Source organism: Scyliorhinus canicula, unplaced genomic scaffold (assembly GCF_902713615.1).
Source record: "Scyliorhinus canicula unplaced genomic scaffold, sScyCan1.1, whole genome shotgun sequence".
NCBI classification, from domain to species: Eukaryota; Metazoa; Chordata; class Chondrichthyes; order Carcharhiniformes; family Scyliorhinidae; genus Scyliorhinus; species Scyliorhinus canicula.
Genome location: NW_024055443.1, coordinates 131,575 through 157,748, shown reverse-complemented (window position 1 = coordinate 157,748; position 26,174 = coordinate 131,575). Strand labels below are relative to the sequence as shown.

Genomic DNA, 26,174 nt, shown 5'->3' with positions numbered 1-26,174 from the left:
AAAAAATAATTGGGGACTCTAAATTTATAAAAAAAAACAACAAACTGCAGCTGCTCTGAGAATGTTTGATGGGGACAGTGTGAGGGAGTTTCTCTTTGTCACCAACCTGTGATGTACCTGTCCTGCGAGTGTTTGAAGGGACAGTCGTCGCTGCCTCTGTATTGAACCAAGCCATGAGCCCGTCTCTGTTTATATTATACTACCTTTTACCTGTGTCAGTTTATATTAAATAAGGACCTATTTCTCTTTGTTCATATTAAACTAGGCCACCAATTAGAGGACATGTCTTGATCAATAAGGCATTCAGGAGCTATTGGGAGAAGGCAGGAGAATGGAGATTAGGAACATATTGGCCATGATTTAATGGCGGAGCAGTCTCGATGGGTCGAAAGGCCTAATTCTGCTCCTATATCAAATGGAGTTATGCACCCAGTTTGTCTCTATTTACATTAACCTAGAACCTGACTCTGTTTTTATTCATTTAAACCTGTCTCTGTTTGTATTACATTAGATACAGCCTCAGTTCTGCCCTGGGCCATATCTCTGTTCATATTACATTGGACCCGGCCTCAGTAATTGCTGCGATCGACCATGCACAATAATTTGGAAAGTAGCTGAGGTGGAAATTGTGAAGATTTAAAAAAACTGATGGGAAAGTGATAGTCTAAAATTCTTCAGCAAGCAATGCTGATCTATGTCAAGATAAACGTCATAGTCTGTCTTGTCAGCACCCTAGATGCACCTACATACAAGCGCAGATCTCCCTGATCTTCTTGCAGCCACTTCAACTTGTACAACTGAACTTCTATTGCCTGGGCCTAGTGCAATAAACTAAGGGAATGGAATAGTTGTAATTGTGTAACATAAACAAAGGACCATTAGATAAATAACTGAGACAGAACCTAATGTTACAGCAACTTCATTCTCTTCACAGCAGGCACACAGTAGCTGCATTGTGTAACATCGACGGGATGCACTGCAGAAACTCGCCAAGATTTCTTCAACAGCACCTTCCATACCCGAGACCCCCGAGAATCACAAGGGCAGCAAGCACATGGGAACACAATACTCTGCATCCTCCTACACATACAGCTCTCTGGGGTAGGAATTGGTCTTGGGTACCGGCAACGACGTAATGCCAACTGAAATCTAATTCTGTTGACTGCACTGAAAAGGAATATCAAATGTTGCATAGCGCACACTGTATACACTATACATCCCGTTTCAGGCTGTTGCCATATACTGATTTCTTTTCCAAAATATCTATTCATTATATTATCTTTCCATCTCAAAGACATGTGGAATAATGCGCCCACAATTCAAAACAGAGGCATCATCTGGTGCATTAATAAAAGGGAGCAGGTCTCGGAAAAAAATAGGCAGATTCAGGATCAAACATAGAATCCCTACAGGGCAGAAGGCCACTCGGCCCATAGCATCTGCCCCGACCTCTGAAAGAACACCTTCCCCAATCCCCTGCCCTTGCAACATGACCTGCGCATCCCTGGAAACTAAGGGGCAATTTAGAATGGCCAATAAACCTAACCTACATATTTTTGGATTATGGGAGGAAACAGGAGCACCCGGAGGAAAGCCACTCAGACACAGGGAGAAAGTGCAAACTCCACATGGATCGTCAAGAATTGAACCCTGGAACTATGAGGCAGCAGTGCTAACCACTGTGCCACCGTGCCGCCGATAACATAATCAGAGACTGGGTCTAGTGCAATATAAACTGAGCTCTGGTCTAGCGGAGTGTCGATTGATACAAATTGAGACATGATCAATTCAGCAATAAGAGGGATATCGTACAACACAAGAATAACAGGGGCATGGACTCGTGTTATATAAACAGGGACATGGACAGGTGTAGAATTAACTAAAGCAGGATTGAGTTTATTAGAATCTAACTATCTTGTCGAGTAATAGCTGAGACCGAACCACGTGATGCAAACAGAATGTTGTTCCAGTTTACGATGCACAGATAAACGTTCTGATGCTGTAACCATTGTGACGTGTTTCGTGCCAGACTGACCGAGACATGATTCAGTGCAGTTATTATTAATGATTTGTAATATAAACAGGGCGTGGGCCTGTATATTACAACTGATATTCAGCCGAGTGCAGGGAAACTGAGACAGGACCTGCTGCAATGTGATAGAGACACGGCGAGTGTAATGTAAACAGAGGCGGGGGTCAGGTGAATGTAAGCTGAGAGATATGTTTAAAATGATTTAATGGCATCTTGGTGTCACCAGTAACGTCAGCATTTGATGCCAATTCCTAATTGCCCTTGGGAATGTGGTGTTGAACCCGCTTATTGAACCATTGCATTCCATTCTGAGCAAGTCCACCCACAGAGCTGATAAGAAGGGAGTTCCAGGATTCTGACCAGTGACAGTGAAGGAACAGAGATATAGTTCCCATCTTCTGCACTGCAAATTCTATGAAATCTATGAAGATGGCGTGAGACTTGTCGGGGAACTTGCAGGTCCTGCTGTTACAATGCGTCTGTCGGGCCTGGTCCCTTTCAATGTCTGAGTTCGTGGGTTTGGAAGGTGGTATAGAAGGAGGCACTTGCTGCAGTACGATCCTTATATATCGCTCACGCTGCTAGAATTGTACACCCGTGATGCAGGGAGTGAATGTTTCAGCTGGTGGATGGGGTGTTCTGGAGCCGGCTGCTCTGCCCTGGATGGCGTTGAGATTCTCGAGTGTTGCTTGAGTTGGCACTTCAGACAAATGGAGAATATTCAGTTAAACTCCTGACTTCTGCCTTCTAGATGATGAGTCGGGGTTGGGAAGTCAGGAAGTGAGTAACTCACCGTAAAATTTCCAGCCACTGACCTGCTCTTGTAGCCACATTATTTAAATGGTTCTTCCAGTTCAGTTTTTCATCAATGCTAATGGTGGTGGGGGATTCAATCAAGATAGTGTCACTAAAATCAAGGGGAGTTGGTTAGCATCTCTATTTTTGGGGTGGTCAGTGCCTGACACTTGTCAGTCCAAGCCTGAATGTTGTCCAAGTCTTACTGTATATGAAGACAGACTGCTTCAGTATTTGAGTAATCGAATATGGTGCAAAACATTGGGTAATCATCAGCGAACATCCCCACTTCTGACCTTATGATGAAGGTCCGGGGCCGGGGGCACTATGCTAGGATACTATACGTGACAGGATGCTCCTTGACATTTTTCATGAAGTTGCTGATGATCGAATGCGGACCGATGGGCCAATAATTGGCCGGGTTGGCTTTTTCCTGCCTTGTGTGGACGGGTCATGTTTGGCAATGTTACACATTGTTGGGTACATGTCAGTGCTATTCCTGCACTGGAGCAACTTGTCTGGGGCGCAGCCAGTTCCAGACCACACATCTTCAGTATTGCTGCTAGAATGTTGCCAGGGATAATGCATTAGCAGCGCCGTCAGCCGTTTCTTGATATCGTGTGGAGTGAATCAAATTTGCTGAAGACTGACATCCATGATGATGCAGACCACCGGAGGAGGCCGAGATGGATCATCCTCTCGTCACCTCTGGCAGAAACTTTCAGTCTTGTTTTTTGCACTGACGTGCTGGGCTCCCGCATCATTGAAGAGGGGAATTTTATTGAGTCTCCTATTCCGGCCTTTTGTCTATTTATTCATTACTATTCAGGACTGGATGTGGCAAAACTGCAGAGACAGATCCTGCATATTGAAAATAGGATCGCATTGATTGTGTGATATAAACATTGACAAGTACTGGTGCAGTATTAATTGAAACAGAGTGTCGTGTATAAAAACAAAGAGTGTCTAGCCTAACAAAAATACAGATGGAGTCCAATTTAAAATTAGCAGAGGCAGCAGTAATTATTGAGGCAATGTCTGCTTCATGTAATGCAAGACATCTCGATTTAAATTCCATCTGCTGGCCAAACTTTGCAATTGCAGTTACTGTGAAAATGTCCCTGTCAGGTATAATCCATGATGTTGATGTATCCATAATCCATTTGCACAAATGTAATATCACATCGCCTTCTACGGGAGGTGCCAAATTTTAAGGTGTAACTAATTGCAGGTGTCGCTGGCTGATTCTCCAACATTGAGTTCAGCACCAGAGCAAAGTGGCTCAATTCCTGGTCATCTTTTTTTCATTTTTGTTCATCTTTGTTAAGTAGAGGAATGTTTACCTGGGCGTTGTGTGGAGTCCATGGTAAATGTAACATTCATCTAACAAACATAGTGTTGGACAGAGTTTATTGATTCATTATACCACCTGCAAAATGGTTGGGGCCATTGTGTCCGAAGCTTCCCAGGGAGTTCACATGGGATTTTAATTTTAAAGGGGAAATGTGGGTGTGCATGTAAGACAGAGAGAATGTTTGTGTGAGAGACTGTGTGTGGGTCCTGGTGGCTCACACCAGCCCACCGGAGTGTCGCCATTTTTTCAGTTTGCAGCTGGTACCACCCGATTGTGATGATCAATGTTTAGGCTTCGGGACATTATATCACGCTTGGAAAAATGCTTGAAGCGGGATATCGGCCTTCCGCTGGGTGCCTGGCTCCGGCTACTTCGCAAAGTGGAAATTCCTTGGTCGTGTGACTATGTCCCATTTAGGGACCAGACTGGAAATGTGCAAACCATCTCCTTTAAATGTTCTTGAAGAGACTTGCAAGCTCTGTCTTTGAGAAAACTGCCGCATTTCTGATTGTGTCCGGCCAGTAAATATCCATAACGCATTGCGGACAACAAAGATGACATTGGCTGAGTTATTTTTCTTGACAGGTGCAGGTGTTCCTGTTTCACAGCCATACAAGGTTCTGGGCGTTCAGGCCTTATAAACCACCTGCTTGTTCCAAAGGGTCAGTTTGATGTTATTCCATGAGCATTCAATGAGAAAAACAAAGGTCGCATCTGCTTTCTCCATGACAGCATCACATTCTACATCAAGGCAGTCTCTCACCATGGAATCTCGAGAGCAGAATCTGCTCACCGGCTCTTATTTAGTGTGACCATGGCGAGAGTGCAACACCTTGTCCCACTGCCACGGTTTTCCTCATGCGTATGTTAAGGAAGAACAAGTTACAAGGCACTGAGGACAGAGTCCATGAGTTTGCAAGTGGGTTCATCCATACCTTCAGGGAAGGCGAAGATCAGCAGCATGGAGAGGAATCTGCGAATAGAGTTGGGTGTGGTACGAGGTCCTCTTTCATTCCATTATTCACTTAGAATCATTCGGAAGTGGAATCATCAATCAGTACAGTGCAGTGCATTTTGCGATGGAAGGAGTGAGTGCGACAGGGGAGCTTAGGCAGACAGCCAATTTTCCCCAAATCATATAGTCCCCACTCCGCTGACAGTGTCGAATTTGTATTGAGATTGACGAACGTAAGGTGAAGAGGTAGGCATGTGGTATAGGGAGCAGATTATGTCCAGAGTAAATCTTGCGACGCAAACACAGCCCCTTTCTTCCAGCAACATTCAGCCTGCAAGCAGGTGAAGTGTTTAAACTGTGACCATTGGAAAGGCCTTCCCAGTGGTGCTATGAGTGAGATATGCCAATAGTTGCTGCAGTCTCCTCTGTCCACTATGTTTTCAGATATTGGTTATGATTTTGCATCATGAATCTCCTGTGGGATGGGTTATATCTTCCAGCAGAGAAAGAGCAGGCCATAAATGTTCAGAAGCATAACAATTATATTCACCAATTTCCATTCATTTATGAATATAATTAATTAGATTCACAAATTGCCATCGTTCCACAAAGTACAGTTTTAAATTAAGTTATACGGTGTGGCCGCCGAGGGCTAGGCCATGATTTATTGTCCATCGCTAATTGCCTTTCACAAAGAGGCAGTGAACTGCCTGTTTCAACCTCTGCAGTCACTCTGGTGTAGATACACCGACGATGCTGATAGGGAGGCAGTTGTAGGTTTTTGAATCACGACACTGAAGATTCTGTGATATATTTCCAAGTCAGGATAGTGAGTGATCTGGAGGGGAATTTCCAGGTAGTCATCTTCCCATGTGTCTGCTGCCTTTTCCTTCTGGGAGGTAATGGTCCTGGGTTTAGAAAGTGTTTCAAGGGAGACATGCTGCGCTCCTGCAGCTCATCTTGTGGATGGTACATGATTGTCATTGTTAGTCGGTGGTGGATGGAATGAGTGTTTGCGCATAGGGTGGCAATCAAGCGGAGCTGCTTTGGCCTGGAAGGTGTCAGAGTATTCAATTACAGTCCTGACTTGTGCCTTGCAGATGGTGAACAGGCTTTCGGAATCAGGAGGTGAGTTGCTCGCTGCAGGCTTCCGAGACGCTGACCGGATCTTGTAGCCTCAGCATTTATATGGTTAGTCCAGTACAGTTTCTGGTCAATAGTAACCCCAGTGTATTGATCGTGCGGGATTCAGCGATGGCAGTATCAGTCAATATCAAGTGGCGATGGTGAGATTCTATTTTGCTGGAGATGGTCATTGTTTAGCAATTCCGAGGCGAATATTACCAATTGTCACAATTCACAAAGTTAAATAATGATATTAATCAATTATCATCAACTCACAACATAAAACGTTATATTCACCAATTATGATCCACACTTTTTTTTACAAACTGTAAATGCAATTCATTTAAGGGAGGTGGATTTGAGACCAGGAAGAGAGCAGCCATGATGATTGAATGGCGGAGCAGGCTCAAAGGGCTGAAATGCCTACTTCCGCTCCTAATTCCTATACTCATATGTTCAACATAATTTAATTGAGATAGGATTGACTATTCTGTCACCGAGTAGTCACATCTGCATCAGAATTCAATGTGAAATGGAATTAAACCAGGCCGAGGATTATGTGCAGCTACCCAGCAGCCTCTGCGTTGTATTGGTCAGTAATCACCTCATCGTCACACAGAATCTCCAGACTGGAGTGTGAGATGATTTTTAAAGTGTCGGTAGAAATGAAAATGTCTGTACCCAATGTGACGCTGATGAATCTTTGAATCCCAGTATGTTATTACAATGATTTGGAAACTAATTCAACGTCTGCAGCTGTCCACTGAGTTTCACAGTATTTCAGTTTTCACATTAATGTGTTTTCAGTCTGGTGTCTTCATTAATTTGGGTGAGGACATCTTAATTGACCTATTGTACATGAAATTACCACATGTTCCAAATATTACAACCGTCCCCCCTCAACGTCATCATGTTCCTGCTTTCTGTCTTTGAGATGAAGATTCGCCATCAGCAGAGAAGAATCACCAGAACCGCAGGATATCTCAAGTTTCCTCTTAGTGACGTCCATCTCATCAGTTCCCGATAGGCTGGGGATGGAATTCACCCAGAAAAGCTTGAGCCACCGAATGCATTATACTGACACAAATTATAAAGGGCCTGATTTAATTTGTGAAGTCATCAAGCACAAAACTGAGAATGTAGAACAGCATCTTTCAGGACCATCTATCCATGCATCCATCAAACCCATTCACCGATTCCACAATCAAAATATTCCGGCATCTAACAAACATCCATCCCTACATCAAAGCAGTAATCCCTTTATCTTTTGGGTCGGTAGTGGGGGAGTATTAATGGCATTGAACCAATAATCCAAAGGCCCGGGCTAATTCTGTGGGGGCTTGGGTACAAATCCCATCATGGCCGGTGGGGGAATTTGAGTTCAGTTAATAAATCCGGAATACATACTAATGGTCACCATGAAACCCCCTCTGCTTCACTAATGAAGGAAATCTGACATCCCTCCCTGGTCTCACATACACGTGGCTCCAGTCGGCAGCAACATGTCTGACTCTTCAGTTCCTTCTGAGCTGGCCCAGCAAACCACTCAGTTCAACAGCAATTAGGGACAGGGAACACATGGTGGTCTTGACAGTGGCTCCCACATTCCATGGAAGAATAAAGGGAAAAACACGTAAATGTACATGTTTATCTATTACAAAATGTAGCCCCTGCCTGATAGTCTGCTTGTATTCCAATCCAACATCACAATGTTATGAGATGTGGGAGCGATACTCCAGCCGGCAATTGCTACGATTGGTCAGAGAAGCTGGATAACTCTCCTTTCCTTAGGGATGGGAACAGTTCAAATAGGTTCACAATTTAAAACATAAAAAGATCTCCAGTACTGTTGCTGGGTAGATTTGTTTATAAATAGTCCTCATTGACAATGTTGAGAGTTTGAAGTTGGCTAGCAGCCAAGCGGTCAGTACTGAGCAAACAGATCTTTGAAAAAAAATACAGATGTTTCCTGTAAACAACATTGAACATTCGAGCCTCCCTGACTGCAGGCGGCTGGATTGCTGCCAAATACTGTGTGGGGCAGATTAACCTGAATATGAATGGATTAAATGGGATTTATCCATTCAAACAATAAATGTTTTAGTCGCACATGAAGTGAACGTTTTAAACGGTATTCCATGCAAAGAAATATATTCACTGAATGTTTTGTTCACTATGAGATTAAACATTATCGGAAAATAGTAACCTGACCAGATGCTATTTAATTTATATTAGTTATGATTAAAGATCACTCTAGTTATTAAAGTCCGTTTGTTGAGAACCGAATGAAGTGAGAGAGTGATTGGCGTTGATGGACACAATCTACAAGTTCAATAAGATGACTCCAATTCCAAAAAATAAAATAAAATGAAATAAAAGTAAATAAACTGCATTGAACTCGGGGGGATTCCTGGAATATTCTCCGAGTTGTTGATCTCCGTTAAACGGAGGCGTCTCTTATACCCGATTAACACCGTGTTCTGTACAGTTTAATTTGTGCTGATTTCCATTATTTAACAGTCCCTCTCATTGCTGCCAATAAGTGGAAAAATGACCAGTTCATGGCCTGCTTCAGTGGAAGATAAAACATTTATTCTTGAAGTATTGTTTAATTTGCCGCAAATTCCTGATATCGTGTGTTCCCAACACCAGTGAATGTTAGAGAGCCGGTGGTCAGTGAAATTAGCGGCAATGATTTGGATGCTAAAGCATAACTTTACTGATCGCCGCGTCCGTTCCGATTCATTAACTTCTCTGTCAAAAGCTGGTGTGAATTTTATGTTTCTCTGTCAACTGACTGTTGAATTATCAGGCAAGCGGCTTCTTTCACTGATAATGTTCACAGGACTGTCTGAGATTCAGGGACAGTTCGAGAAATGGAAAGAGAGACATTGTGTAATTTGAGAGTTTCTTCTTGTCGACAGACCCACATTGTACAGTGATGGCCATCCGCACTGCAAATGTAATCACGTCATTCATTCCCTCATTTAGTTACATTTCGTCTGCTAAATTATACTTTATTGTTGTTATGAGATAGAGACCAAGAGTGTTGCAAATCAGACAGACGGACGATTTATTCCCTGATAATGCAATTTAATCTGTTTATGTTCATCCTTTTATATTGCAGTGTAGAAATAAAGAGACTTAATATATAATAGAATTTAATTTTACTTAGAGATGCTCAAATATAATTTTCCATTCGGAAGAGAATAGACATTACAATGAATACATACAGCCAAACAAATATACCGATACCGATCTAATGTCTTTTTAAAATAATATCCCATAGTAAATCTCTGAGTCCATTCTGTTGGGGGTGTGGAAGGTGGGACGTGGATCTGGGCGCTGCCTCCACCAGGGAATCAATAGGCGGCGCCTGGAAAGCCGCCCCCTTCTGCCGGGTATTTAAATGCCGCTCACTGGGACCCGAATCCAACAGTCCGGGAGCTGGTTTGTTCACTGAGTCCCTGACACAACCATTTCCCCCAAATGACCAGAAGGATGAGGTGGGCCATTTCTCTCAGTTTGTTGCTGACTTTCTTATCCCGTGAGTAGTTTTTATTGTCCAAGTCTCTCACTGTTACTGTCTCAGTGTTAGTCTCTTTCTGGAATGTTCCAGAGTCACCAATCATTTCACCAGCATTAATCCTCGGGCTTTTTGATATATTTTTACAGGTGTCCAGTCGGATGTTGTGTTGACTCAGCCAGAGGCAGAGACCGGGCGTCCCGGAGGCTCCCTGAGACTGACCTGTAAATCCAGCGGCTTCAATCTCGGCAGCTACAGCATGGCCTGGATCCGCCAGGTTCCCGGACAGGGGCTGGAGTGGCTGGTTAGCTACTACGATTCATCTAGCAACGGCTACGCCCCAGCAATTAAAGATCGATTTACTGCGTCCAAAGACACTTCGAACAACATCTTCTCTTTGGCCATGACGAACCTGAAGACCGAAGACACCGCCATCTATTACTGTGCAAGAGACCACAGCGAGAGGGACCAGGGCTGGACCCGCACAATAACAGCTCGAGAGGGAATTCAGCAACTTGCATCTTAACCTGAAGGTCAGTACTTGATTCAAATGTAATATTAATGTCAGTGATCAGAGTCATTGCACACGCTGCTTCTTACATAACTCACACAGAGAAAACTAAACAATGAAACCGAACAAACCAATCAATCAAATAGGATGAGCTTTTGTCTGTTTATATTTACTGTTCACAGTTTCAGCAATTAGAGACTTGGCTATAATCCTGGTTTTATTATTTCGGATTCTTGGAGAAAGCGTATGTACATTGGGTTTTATAAACTGCTGTCAAATTGTAAATTAGATCAGAAGTAAACGTGTATTTGAAGTGAATATTGAGCGGCAGGACTGAACAGAGAGTGAGTGCAGTTTTTGTGCGGGTGTCTGTCACAGTGACTACAGCAGTGGGTCACAGTGCTGTGCACAGCGACATCTTCATACAAAAACCTCAGTGATAGAGTTTGTTCAAATTGGTGATCAGCGCCACAGCAGGATTGTCAATGTAAATGAATTTTAAATAAAACAACGTTTGGAAGTAATATTAGTTTGCAAAAAGGTATAAAAATTTTCCACTTTATCACTGTTCGCCGACTCGCTAAATCTGTACAGAGGGTTTAAAAGTGTTCCCATCCTCTTTATAAATGTAATGACCAGGACAAGCTGAAATAACTCATCCATTCGCTCTTGGAAGAGACAGAGTTAGTTTTTTGAGGGAGCAGTGAAATTAAATCTCTGTATTTACAGTTAACAGTCTGCCGCAGTATTTGACATGCTGTGTCTCACTGTGATACCTGGGGCACAGCAGTTACTGTCAATACAAAAAGCCCCTCAGCACTAATTAACTGAGGCTGGCTCAGTGCTCGCTTTTACAATCCAACTTTATTCACAGTGAAGCATTAATTATGTCCATCACTGCCTAAGTAATAAGAATTAATGTGGAAAACTGGTGGTCGTTATTTAGTCACAGTTGGTGTTTTCAATTACATTTCCATGTCTGTGAAATATAAAACATTCGGTCATTTATGAAGAGAGAACGGTATCCACAAATATTAATATAATTTCCTGAAAAGTAATTGTGGATTCTCTTTGCCGTTGGTTTGTGGATGTTTAAAATAATGGTGGATTTCTGTCTATATTGTGCAGGTACGGTTATTGTATGGAGCTGCCCAGGGAATGTGACACTGTGACTACTTCGACTACTGGGGACAAGGCACCATGGTGACGGTGACTACAGGTAAGAACCATTCCATTATTTACCAACTGTGTTACTGTATTTGTTTTAAATTTTTCTGCATTTTCAAAATCCATTCGTTCACTGAAATGTGTTTTGGTGGATCATGTATTGAGATGTTGTTGCAATGTTTCATTTGATTCTGCTGAAAGGGGGATATAGAATCCCGCGGTTTCTTGACAGAAGGATGCTGCTGAGGGATTCAGTCCCTGTTTGCTGTGATTTGGTGTTTATTTGCTGAGGATACTGTGTGGCTGGGTTACTTTAAATACAAAACGTCTGTTTTTACCCCATGTTTAATCTCGGTTCTATCTAATGCCTGCAGTTTGTACCGTCTTCCGCACAAGTGTTTGAGATCGAACCCAACATTGACAAAATGTGCTAAAGTTTCTGTATTATCTTATTGAACATGTTCTGCTTACTGAAAGTGCTGATGATATTATTCAAGTTTTCTGTTTAGTTTACCTGTTCATTCATTTGATGACATGAGGGTTTGGTGCTCTAAATTGAGATGTTCTTGCAATGTTACATTTGGTTCTGTTGAAAGTGTTTGTAGAATTGAGCTGTTTCTCCATGATGTTTCACTCCTTCAGTGATGTGATTTGGTGTTTTCCTGCTGAGGAATGTTTTTGGGTGACTTTGTGTAGAAAAGTTTGTGAAACGGTTTGGTGTGTCTGTATTGTTTCAACTCGGTGACACTGAGCGGTTACACGGTTTGTGATTGAATACAAAGAGTCTGCGTGTTTGAAACTGCTTGTCGCAGGATTGTCGGCAGAGAACAGGGAGGCTGTTTCTGCATCTTGAAAAAAAAGTGAAAATTGCAGATTAAACTAAGCCACGTTTTACCACAAATCCTTTCCGAGCACAAGTTGTTGCTGCAATCAGTTTGCCGTTTGTGCAAAGTTTAATCTCGGTGGCATCTGATGGTTGCAGCTTTTACCATCAACTGTAAACATTAAAAGCATTTAAATGTGTTTGAAAAATGACTCAGTATGAAAAAAATGGTTAAGTTTCAATATTTATTTGTTGTTAATATTCGAGCACCTCGCAATGCTATTGCTGTTATTCCACATTTCTGTTTAGTTTAATAATTCATACATTTGGTTACGAGCTGGTTTGCTGGATATTGATATTTTCCTACAATGTTAAGTTTGATCCTGTTCGATGTAGAATTGAGCTGCTTCTCCATAAACGGGTTTCAGTCCTTCATTGATGTGATTTTGTGTTTTGTTCTGTTGAGGAGATTGTGTATCTGGGTGGCTTTAAATGATTCAGATCTGTCAAACGGTTCAGCGTTTCTGCATTGTTTCTGCATTGTTTAAACTCGGTGACACTGAGCGGTTACACGTTTTCTGGTTGAATGCAAACAGTCTCGGCTTTTGAAAATGCTTGAAGGGCGAATGTCCGGAGAAAACAGCCAGGCTTAAGAAAATAATCTAATAAAGATATGTTGATGCATTTTGTTATTTTAACTGAAGATTCCAGATTAAACGAAATAATGACTGAAACGCCCATGCCGAACATAGTAACATTTATATAATTCAAACAATTGCAATGCGGTGATACAACTCCATATTAACCAAAGCTTATTATATATTAATATAATTCATCATTAATCACCTTTTACAATCCTGCTGTGTTCTGCACGAGGTTAACATGACCGGACAGGTTTCTAGGCTGGAAATACTTTGTAATTCCAGTTATTCTATTATTTCTGTGGCGCTGCAACCATATTATCCCTTCACTGTAATGCGTAGTTGGATAGCGAGGTAATTATCATTAATCTAATCTTAAACAGGTTTCTGAGATGTGGAAGTCGCTGCCAATCAAGGAATTGTTCCCATGATTTTATTTGTATTATAGGAAAGTTCAGATTGCCTATGGCAAGAGATTGAAAAGTAAAAGCTTGAATGTCAAACCGATTTATTTATTTACAAAAGGTTAACAGTACCTTTGCATTTTATAATGACATCCTGTCTCCCATAGCTGTGCTCTACACACGATAGAATTATAGGAAAACAGATGATAGGAAAGAAGGAATGGTTATATCTTAGCTTTAGGCTTAAATTTTATTAAATGCTAAATTCAACATCAAATTGTCGACGCTACTTGCTCATAATGGGTCAGTTTTACAAATGATTTGAATAAACATTACTGAGCTGGTCTCGTTATATTCATTACTTTCTGAGAATAGATGGAGTTTATGATTTATCAATGTGTTCAGAAAGGCGCAGATTTTACACATTTGTAGGTTAATTGGGCAATTGGAGTAAAAAAATTAAAATGTGAATACAGTCAATTAAATGTTAAGATGTTTCCATCTAGTAATTTGGAGTTTATTGCTCAACATTGTTTGATTGTCAGGTTGTTTTAATTAAACCCCAATTATTTCATAAAGCTCTGGGTAAAATAAATTAGGGATTATTGAAAGCTATTTTTATTATATTTATTATTATAGTACAGATAATCGAATAAAGAATTAGCTGACAATTAACAATAACTTACAATACAATATCAGTGAGAATTAATTCAACATAAATGACCTCCTACAATTGAGTTGTATCCTGGCAATATCTCAAATGTTTTAGAGAACTTTAATAATATCTGAAATGAATTTAGGAAACAATACATTTCTTTACACTGCTGTGTACAGCTAAACTCTTTTGCTGATTACAGTCTTTTGCTCTGATTCTTTTGCTGATTACATTTAATTGTGATTTAGATCATATCAGTGGGTAATGTGAATATTTTCTGGTTTGTTTAATTATTGCCCTGTCACTGAGTCTCTGTTCCGTCATTAATCTACCCTGAATCTGTAATATTTAATCTGCTCATTTTCAGCAAAACTACTTTTTGCCCAATTATCGAGATTTGAGACAGACAGGGAAAAATAGTTAAAAGTCGAATATGATATTGAAATTAATGTCAGTTTAATTTAAAATAAATTACTGAATTATTGTTGTCGGAAGTTGACCATTGATCAATTAGAATCAAACAGTTTCATGAAACTGACAGATTGAACAGATCTATCTGCTGGAACTCGATTGTTGCCATTTATGTCTGTTCAGTTTCTGTGCGCGCGGTCACTGTGCTGGGACCAGGAATCTTCCTGACTGGTTGTAAATCTTCTACTTCATTTTCCAGTATTTCAGGGAGTGCAATTTGATCAAGTCCTTCAATAAAACTTGTATCTGTGAGAAATGTGAAAATTTTACTTGATGTTTGACAAGGCGACTCAGAAAGGTGATTCCTCATCCAGATTGTGACAGAAAGAATTCAGCAACGCCAGACAACCTGGAGAAGGAGATTTGGTTGATTTTTAAGCAGTGATATATTGGTCTTGGGAATTTTCGATTAGGCAACGCAGAGAGAGATTTACTGGGTTACATTCCGTGCTATTGTAATTCTTGATCTATTTAATGGGTCAGTGCAGCGGAGAAATCCCTTTGCATTTTATTTTTAATCCTATCCTAGGATTCTGGAGGCGCTGGCAAGGCTAGATTTTATTATATATGCCTAAGTGTCCCCCCGGAAAGTTTAGATGTGAAACATCCTTGAATAATTGCAGTCCATGTTGCGGAGGGATATCCGCGATATTGTCAGGGAGGGAGTTCCAGAATTTTGACTCGGCGACAGTGAAGGAATGGCGGTGTATTCCTAAATCAGGATGGTGAGTGTCTTGGAAGGGAATTTGCAGGTTTTGGTGCACTCATACATCGACAGAAACATATACACACTCTCGCTCTCTCACACACATTCTCTCTCATCCTCACACAAACTCATTCTCTCACACACATAATCACAATACTTCTTTCAAACATACACACTGTGCCTCGCACACAATGATTCTCACAATCTCACTCTCAGACACACTGTGACGATCTGCCTCTCTCACACACACATTCGCTCACACGCTCTCACTCACACACGCTCTATCGCACACGCACTCTCTTTCACCAAATCTCTCTGATACACCTTGCCTCTCTCTCTCTCTCACCCACGCTCAAACACACAGACCCTCTCCCTCACATACATGCATAATCGCTCTTCAAACACCACATGTTTTCTTTCAGGCTCTCTCTCACACGCATTCCCTCTGATACATACACAATTTCTCAGACGCACACAAACTCGCCAACATATTATTATCCTCTCAATCTCACGCACTCTCACACGTGCACCCTGGCACATGCCCTCTCTCTCGTGGACACTGTCTCATTCTCTCTCTCTGACAAACAATCTATCTCTCTCTTTCAGGCATGCGGTATCTCACTCTCTCATATTCCCTCTCTCTCTGACACACACACTCTCTCATACGCACATTCTTTCTCTCACACACTCCCTCTCTATCACAGACACACTATCTCAGACACACAGATCTCTCTCTCTCTCACACAGTCTTACATCCATAATCGCTCTTCAAACAGAATCATTCCTTCTTTCACACACACAATCTCAAACATACTATCTCTCTCCCTTTCTCTCACACACACTTCCACAGACACACACACGCACCCTGTCACACACATACATTCTCTCACCTGCTCTCTCTCTCATGCACACTGTGTCACGTGTCTCTCTCACCCACAATCTCTCTCTTTCGCACATGCACACTCTCATACACAAACACATACATACTCACACAAGCACTTATTTCTCTCTCTCTCACACACACACACACACACTGGTACACACATACCTCGTGAATACACTTTCTTTCACTCAAACTCAGACATGTTCTTTGGCATACTCGATCACACGTTCGGAGAAACACACAAACGTGCCCCCACATTCTGTCTCTCTCTGACACACGTGGTCTCTCTCTCACTATCTGAGGTACACACTCTAATTTTTAATTTCTCACACACACTCTCTAATTTCTCACACACACTCACATACACACACTATCTCGAACTCACGCACACAATCTGCCATTTACACACACTCTCACACACATTGCCTCTCTCACCCACACACAAAATCTCACACACACACATCCCCTCACACACACTCACACAGAAACTCTCCCTTGCACATTCTTTTATTCTCCCTCTAACACCTATCTCACATCCATACATGTACTCTGCCTATCTCTCTTTCTCACACACACACAGGAACACACACATAGGGACACCCAGGAACACACACATATGTTCACACACACTTACACTCAGACGCGCAAAACAGCAACACACACACGCAAGGAAACACACACACGTATACACACACTCAGAAGCAAACGCACACTCATCACACACAGCAACACACAGACAGAAACAGACGCACACGCTCACAGACACACAGGACCACGCACACAGGGATACAGAGGGATACGCACAAACACAGGAACGCACACACACACACACACACGAACACCTAGGAACACGCACACATGGATACACACATACAATAACACACAGACAGCTGAGAGTGACTGTTCGTGACATCAAGGCAACATTTGAACCAGTGTTGCATTAAGGACCCCGAGCAAAACTGAAGTTTATGGCAATCGGGGGGAAATTCCCCGCTGGTTTGAATCATACCGAGCGAAGATGGTTTTGGTTTCTGGAGGTCGATCATCTCAGTTCCAGGACATCACTGCAGGGGTTCCTCAGTGTCGGCCCCGCCATCTTTAGCTGCTTCAGCAATGACCTTCCAAAAGTCAGAAGTGGGGATTTTGGCTGATCATTGAACGATGTTCAGCACCATTCATGACTCCGCAGTTACTGAAGCAGTCCATTGCTAAATGCAGCAAGATCTGGACTATATCCAGGCTTGGGCTGACAAGGGGAAAGGAACATTCGCACCAGACAAGTGCACGCAATGGACATCTCAAACAAGTGAAGATCGAACGATCACCCCAATGCCATTCAATGGAATTACCATCGCTGAATCTCCTGCTGACCATTGACCAGAAACTGAACTGGACTCGCCATATACATTGTGTGGCTGTGACAAGAGGTCAGAGACTCGGAATTCTGCAACAAAAACAACTCCTGCCGCCCCAAAGCCTGTCCACCATCTGCAACACCAGGTTAAAGTCCAACAGGTTTGTTTGGAATCCCTAGCTTTCGGAGCGCAACTCCTTCATCAGGTGAGTCACCTGAGTGAGACTTCTTATTGTGCTCACCCCAGTCCAACGCCGGCATCTCCATATCACGGCCACCATCTCCAAGGTACGATCCAGGAGTGTGATGGAATGCTCCCCACTTGTCTGAATGAATACAGCTCCAACGACACTCAAAAACTCAACATCATCCAGGACAAAGTAGCCCGTGATTGGCACACCATCGACAACCACTCCCTCCCCCCACCACTGAGGAACACTGGCAGCAGTGTGTAACACCTACAACATGCTCTGCAGGAACTCGTCATGGCTCCTTCGACAGCATCTTCAAAACTCACAACAGCACCATCTGTACAAGGACAGCAGACACATGGAAAAATCACCAACTGGAATTTCTCCATCAAGCCTCTCACTATCGTGACCTCAAAATATCACATTGTTCCTTCACTGTCGATGATTCAAAATTCTGGAGCTGCCTCCCAAACACAACATGGACTGCAGTGGTTGAAGAATGACGCTCACCACCATCTTATCAAGGGCAATGAGAGGTGGGAAATAAATGCTGGCCCAGCCAGAGACTCCTGCATCACAAGAATGAATAAAACACTCTCTCTGACACAATATGACAATAATTTTACAGCCTGAAATTGCCATTTTCAGCATAAAAATCTATTAAGTTGCAGGAATGTTCATTGTTCCAGTTCCGAATTGTTTTGTACAAAATTAAAATCACACCGACATTAAAGCAACTGTGCAGTGATCTACACTGCTGTCTGACTGTACACAGCCGGTGTTACTGAAAGTATTAAAGCAGCTGTCCAGTGATCTACACTGCTGTCTGACTGTACACAGCTAGTGTTACTGAAAGTCCAGGGAGCCGTAGCAAAGGGCAGAGAGCTGGTAGAAAGCAGAGAGAGCAGACGAAAGGGCAGAGAGCCGGGGATAGTGCACAGAGCCGGTGGAAGGCGCAGAGAGCTGAGAGAATTGCAGTGATCAGGAAGAAAGTCCATGCTGTGGGATATAAGTTAAACTAATCTGGGGAAAGTGCAAAATACTGGTGAAAGGCTCAAAGAGGCCGAAGAAAGTGCCAGGAATCGTGAAAACTTAAAATAACAGAGGAAAGTGAAGAGCACATGGGCAAAGCACAAGGAGATGGCGGAAAGAGAAGAGCATCGTAGAAAAGAGCAGAGAGCGAAGGAAGCAGGCGAACTGTCCAGAAATCCAGCGGGAACGGCAGAGAGATGGGGACACACAGAGAGCGCAGGGCGGTGCGGGGGGGATTGCAGACAACCCGGTCTCAGTGACAAGCGGAATGTGGAGCTAACACCACAATCAGCACAGGCAGGATCTTACTGAATGGGGGAGGGGGCTCGACGGGTAGAATGGACGCCTCCTGCTCTTAATGTGAATGATCCTAACATTTTTGAATGTTGGAATTCCTCAACTTTACAGTTTTATGGTAATTACATAAACGTGCATTCCGAAGATATTTATGAAGCAACGTCACTATTCTATGTTTGGTGGAGTGGGGGTAGTGAGGTGGAGAGAGGGGGAGACAGCAGTCAGCTTAAAACAGGCAATTTCCAAACTGCAATGATACAAATGAAGTGATAACTTCTTTATCGCAAAGTGCTGTTGATTGTGACGTACCCAACTCAGTTAGCTGGATTGTGACATACACAGCTCAGTTGGCTGGATTGTGACGGACACAGCTCAGTTGGCTGGATTGTGACGGACACAGCTCAGTTAGCTGGATTGTGACGGACACAGCTCAGTTAGCTGGATTGTGACGTACACAGCTCAGTTAGCTGGATTGTGAGGTACGCAGCTCAGTTAGCTGGATTGTGCCGTACGCAGCTCAGTTAGCTCGATTGTGACGTACACAGCTCAGTTAGCTCGATTGTGACGGACACAGCTCAGTTAGCTGGATTGTGAGGTACGCAGCTCAGTTAGCTGGATTGTGAGGTACGCAGCTCAGTTAGCTGGATTGTGCCGTACGCAGCTCAGTTAGCTCGATTGTGACGTACACAGCTCAGTGAGCTGGATTGTGACGTACACAGCTCAGTGAGCTGGATTGTGACGTACGCAGCTCAGTTAGCTGGATTGTGACGTACGCAGCTCAGTGAGCTGGATTGTGACGCACACAGCTCAGTTAGCTGGATTGTGACGTACACAGCTCAGTTAGCTGGACGGCTGGTTCGTGATGAAGATCGATCCCAACAGCGTGGGTACGATTGCTGTACCGGCTGAGGTTATTCATAAAGACGCCCATTCTCAACCTTGCCCCTGGCCTGAGGTGTGGTGGCCCTCGGGTTAAATCACCACCAGTTAGCTCTCAAAAGGAGAGAGCAGACTCCGGGTCTATGGCGGGGTTAACATTTTAGAGAACATGATGGCTGAAATAATGGGAAAAATCATCCGCTCTTCACTTTCAATCCAATGAAATTTACACCATTCAGATTACATCAAAATGTTGTTTTTGCCAGGTGATATGGACGGAGAAAAATATGTAAGTTTCTAATGAGGGGCAAACAGATGGAGGTTCTCAAATGATAGAACTAATATAAGCTGAAATGTGGATGGCGCATTTATTGGGAAAATGTTGGAATAAACGCATAGTTCTCGTTAAATTTAGAAATGTTTGGTTGCTAAATAAATACAATCCCAGAGTCTAACTTGTTGAATGGGCCATTCTCTCCCAGCGACACCGTCTCCGCCCACTCTCTACAGCCTGGTCTCTTCCTGCCAGCAACACAACACCGACGGCTCCGTGACCTTTGGATGTTTGGCGATGGACTACTCCCCAGAAATCACCAGCCTTACCTGGAAGAAAGATGGGCAGCCGATCACTACTGGAGTTAAGAAATACCCGTCAGTGAGAAACAAGAAGGGAATCTACACCCTGAGCAGCCAGTTAACCATCCCCGAGTCAGAGGGGGAATGCAGCAAAATCAGCTGTGTGGTTCGACACAGCGGCTCAGACAAGAGCATTGGAATGAAATGTAAGTGTTGTGGAATCTGTGAAAATCAGAAACTTATGATTACCTTATATAGGGTCTTGGATATAACTCATTTTAAAACTGCATATTCCTGATCCCTGGAAAATCCAGCTTTGTGTCTATTGACCACAAACATGTTTTAAAGCATAGGAACTCATTTTTAAAATCAATTTCTTCTGCAAGAAATATCTAATTGTGTTTCTTGAAGGTCGCAGAATTTATGCTCCAAATGTTCTCCTCACCGTGAGTTCCAGTGAAGAAATCACAAGACAGAAATTTGCAACCATCATCTGTTCAATCATCGATTTCCAGCCAAATTCAATGACGGTGAAGTGGCTGAAGAATGGACAACCCATGAGTACAGGAATTGTCACCTCTCCCGCCTGTGAAGTGAACGGGAACTTCTCGGCGAGCAGTCGGCTGACAGTCTCCGCTGGGGAATGGTTCAGCAAAGCGGTCTATACCTGCCAGGTCACTCATCAAGAGGTCACCCAAAGTCACAACATCACCGCGTCTGGTAAGTGACACAAACAGAGGAAACAATAAATCATCCTGCACTCTGATGTTAATCCAAATCAGGAATTTACTGAAGTTAGTACAAAGCACCGAATAGCTTCTAATTTACTGCCATGCAGTTTGTGTTTCATTCTGATGTAAGAGCTGCATTAGGATTGCTCAACAATCGGGATTTGATTAGAATATAAATAAATGTTTCCTCTAATTTGAAGTAATTTAATGAGTGAGATCGTCTTGATGTCAGCTTTATCCTGACACAGTTGATTATATTTGAGCGTCAGTGGGTATCTGGGACCCTTTACTGATAACAGCTCAGGGGGAACGTGTTGGAAAGTTCATCCAATCTATTTATAAATCCTGAGATCAGGAATGCAATATTTGTATTGGGAATGCTGCAATGCTGATTCATTAGAATGACATCGGGGCTGACTGTATTTCACAATGAGAATAGTTTTCACAGACCAAACTGGTTTGCCATTGTGTATCGAAGATTAAAGGCGATCATTGGAGTTTGATATTTCGAAGTTGGTTTATTCCCATTGAGTGAGTGAAGATCAAACTTGGGTTAATTTCGACTTTTTTCATTCACAGATCCTTCCGTTTGCACTGATGCCTCAGTAACAATACTGCCACCACCAATAGAACAGGTCTTACTGGAGGCGACTGTAACCTTAACCTGCGTCATTTCGAATGCTCCTTATGGAGTCAACGTGTCCTGGAGTGAAGCGAAGAAGCCGCTGAAATCAGAGATTGCCGACCAGCCTGGGGCAGATACTGAGAGCGTGGTCAGCAAATTAAACATCTCGACACAAGCCTGGCTGAGTGGGGCTGTGTTTGACTGTGTGGCGAGCCATCAGGACCTGCCAACTCCTTTAAGAATTTCAATCCACAAAAAAATAGGTGAGCGGTGAAACTGAAGCAATAAGTGAGTCATTGTGTCTATTTCTAGTGTCAGTGCAGCGGTCAGTATTTAGTATTCAGTGTATTTATGGTCCATTCTGATTGGTAATTCCACGACTAAACATTTTGGGCCTGTTGATCTTAAGGGGGAAATTGCTACGTAGATGAAGGAACAATGAATTAAAAGCAGTGATATGGGGTTTAGACGGAGCTAGACCAATGGCCACAAGACGTAGGAGCAGACGTAGGCCATTCAGCCCAACAACACTGATCCAGCCTTCAATGAGATCATAACTGATCTGATGTGATGATCTTCAACTCGTCTTTCCCGCCTTCTCCCGCTGTTACCAGACACCTAAACGACCCTCTTACGGACTGACCTCATTAACACTACACCTCTGTATGCTTCACCCGATGCCGGTGTTAAGTAGTTACATTGTGTACCTTATGTTGCCCTGTTATGTATTTTATTTTATTTCCCTTTCTTTTCATGTACTGAATGATCTGTTGAGCTGCTTGCAGAAAAATACTTTTCACTGTACCTCGGTACACGTGACAATAAACAAAATCCAATCCCATATCTCTCATTGGTTTAAAATATGTCTCACTCAACCTTGAACATACTGAACAACCCAGAATCTACAGCCCCCTGTGTTAAATAATTCTACAGCTCCCCGACGCTCTGAGAGAGGAAATTCCTTCTCATCTCTGTCTTAAATGGGCGAACATTGACTATGTGATCCTGCACTCGGGTCCGAGATGCTCCCACAAGGGAAAACAATCTCACAGTGACTACACTCCGAAGCTCCCTGAGAATCTTTCATGTCTCAATTAGGCCGCCTTCATTCTTCTAAACTCCAATCAGTCCAGGCCCAGCCTATTTAACCTCTCCCCATAAGAAAATCCCTCCATACTCGGGATCAACATCGTGATCCATCTCTGGACTGCCTTCAAAACCAATCTGTCTTCCTTAGATAAGGGCACCAAAACTATTCAAAGTATATCAGGTGTAGTCTAACTAATGCCTTGTATAGTTTTAGCTCGACTTCCACATGTTTATATTCTATTCCCTTTGAAATAAATGTCAACATTCAAATTGTCTCCATATTACCTGCAGAACTTGCGTTTTGTGGTTTCTGCGCGAGGACCCCCAATTCCCCCGTTACTTCAGCTTCCTGCAGTCTTTTTCCAGCTAAATAATATTCCGTTATGTTCCTCCTCCTACCAAAGTGTCTCACCTCACATTTCTCAACATTATGTTCCACCTGCCAAGTTTTTACTCAGTAACTTAAGCTGTCTCTGTCCCTCTCTAGATTTTCTGTAACCTCACCACTTGTCTTTATATTTTTGTCATCTGCAGCCGTGAGAATAGTACATTCATTTATTAAACACAGTTTTGAAATTTATGTATATTACATCTACTGCCCCCCTTTTTCTAGCTTTCTCCTTATCCCCTCAAATAAGGGCAATAAATTTGTCAGGCATGATTTCACCTTCACGAAGCCGGGCTGACTCTGTTTGATTATATTGTGTATTTCTAAATGCTCAGCTATTGGATCCGTTATAATGGACTCAAACCGTTTCCCACTGACAAATGTTAAGGTCACTGGCCTATACTGTAGTTACCTGTTTTTGTCTCCCTCCCTTTTGAATAAGGGTGTCACATTGGCAGTTTCCCAATCCTCTGGGAGTAAGGTGGGAGGAGCCTGGTGTGGAGTTTAGACACCAGCACAGAACAGTTGGGCCGAATGGCCTGTTTCCCTGCTGTACACTTTCTGAAAATTTCGAATCCAATATCCGTAAATTCTCAGGGAAAAGGTTGTGTCCACCTCTGCTCCGAGCTGGGAACCCGGACAGATCCTAAAGTGGAAAATGGAAACCTTTAAAATCCAACACAAAACACATTTCTCTCACATCTAACCCGCGGTTCCATTGTCTCCGGAATTCCCCATTTTATTGACATTTATTGTACATTTTCTGCAGATCCCAACCCGCGGGAACCGTCCGTCTCTGTCCTCCTGCCCTCGGCTGAAGACGTCTCCGCTCAGAGATTCGTCTCCCTCAGCTGCTTAGTGAGAGGTTTCTCCCCCCGAGAGATCTTCGTCAAGTGGACCGTCAATGACAAGCCGGTGAATCCCGGGAACTACAAGAACACCGAGGTGATGGCGGAGAACGGCAATAGCTCCTTCTTCATGTACAGCCTGTTATCCATTGCAGCGGAGGAGTGGGCCAGCGGCGCTTCTTACTCCTGTGTGGTGGGACATGAAGCCATCCCCTTGAAGATCATCAACAGAACGGTTGATAAATCCAGCGGTAAACCCAGTTTTGTGAACATTTCCCTCGCTCTGATGGACACCGTTAATTCATGTCAATGAAAATCTATTGATTATATTTCGAACTAAAATAAAAATAATAAAAACGTTTCCTCTAATTGTGATTTAAAATACAGCTGCTTGATTAATGGTGTTTCCACTTTACTGATGTTAGATCTGAAAATGAAATGAAAATCACTTATTGTCGCAAGTTGGCTTCAGTCAAGTTATTGTGAAAAGCCCCTCAGCGCCACATTCCGGCGCCTGTTCGGGGAGGCTGGTACGGGAATTGAACCGTGCTGCTGGCCTGTCTTGGTCTGCTTTAAAATCCAGCGATTTAGCCCTGTGCTAAACCAGTCCCTGGTCAATGAGACCCGGATTTCTACAGGTCTCAGCCCCAAGTCTGATACAACCAGAGCTCTCAGCTCGGAAACACCCTGGGTTAGAGACAGAGTAAAACTCATTCATTCCAGGATTCAGCAAAATATCTTCATTGACTTTCCTCCAGCTGAGGAGAAATCGGACAATTTCTCATTTCAGACAAACAAACCGATCACATTTAGACCTCGGTGTTCCTGCTTCTCTCATTGTCCATCCCTTTAAAATTAATGTCAGCTTTAAAATGCTGCATGAGACCCACTGGGAACTGATTTGTGGGTCACACAGAAACATGGACCAACAATCTCCAGTCAAAAAGAGGGGAAAGTGAAATTGTTAATCCACTGTACCCCCACCTCCCCAACAGAGAGAGCGGGAGGGGTATTAGTTATTCCACTGTCTCCCCACCCACCCACCCACTTCCCCCACAGAGAGAGGGGGAAGGGCATTAGTTAATCCACTGTACCCCCACTTCCCCAATAGAGGGAGGGGGAGGGTCTTTAGTTAATTCACTGTACCCCCACTTCCCCAAGAGAGAGTGGGAGGAGCTTTAGTTAATCCACTGTACCCCCACTTCGCCAACAAAGAGAGGGGGAGGGGCATTAGTTAATCCACTGTACCCCACCTCACCAACAGAGAGAGTGGGAGGGGCTTTAGCTAATGCACTGTACCCCCACTTCACCAACAAAGAGAGGGGCATTAGTTAATCCATTGTCTCCCCACGTCCCCAACAAAGAGAGGGGTTGGGGCATTACTTAACACACTGTACCCCCACTTCCCCAGCAAAGCGGGGGGAGGAGCATTAGTTAACACACTGTGCCCCCACTTCCCCAGCAAAGCGAGGGGAGGAGCATTAGTTAACACACTGTACCCCCACTTCCCCAGCAAAGCGATGGGGGGAGCATTAGTTAACACACTGTGCCCCCACTTCCCCAGCAAAGCGAGGGGAGGAGCATTAGTTAACACATTGTGCCCCCACTTCCCCAACAAAGAGACGGTGGTGGGCTGAGTTAATCCACTGTACATCCGCTTCCAACAATGAGGGGGGGGGGGGTACATTAGTTAATCCACTGTACATCCGCTTCCAACAATGAGGGGGTGTTCATTAGTTACTCCACTGGACACCCGCTTCCAACAATGAGTGGAAGGACATTATTTAATCCACTGCCTCCCCACTTCCCCAACAAAGAGAGCAAAGGGGCAATACTAACCCATTTTACCTCCACTTTCCCAACCACAAGAGGAGGAAGGTGACGAGTGAACTCTCTGTATCTCCACCTCCAACAGGGAGAACCCAAAGGCAATTTGCTGACCTGACCAGAGAGAGGGAGATTATTAACTCAATATCTTCCCAGTCCCCAAGCAGGGAGTTTGGAAGTAAACGGTTGTCTGGACTAAGAACTCAGTTACTGACATTACAAGACGCCATGTAATTTACAGGCTGAAACATTATAAAGATGTTCTTAAAATATCTATTTATGCAACATA

At 43.2% G+C, this 26,174-nt stretch overlaps 1 gene segment (V, D, J or C); it reads left to right on the top strand.

Moving 5' to 3' along the window:
• The first annotated feature begins 9,694 nt into the window (after nt 1–9,694).
• LOC119959441 lies at nt 9,695–24,404 on the top strand. The segment is given in 7 exon segments: nt 9,695–9,808; nt 9,937–10,246; nt 11,471–11,517; nt 20,284–20,583; nt 20,789–21,097; nt 21,688–21,996; nt 23,980–24,404. Coding segments are annotated over 7 exon segments (1,725 nt in total).
• The last annotated feature ends 1,770 nt before the right edge of the window (nt 24,405–26,174 follow it).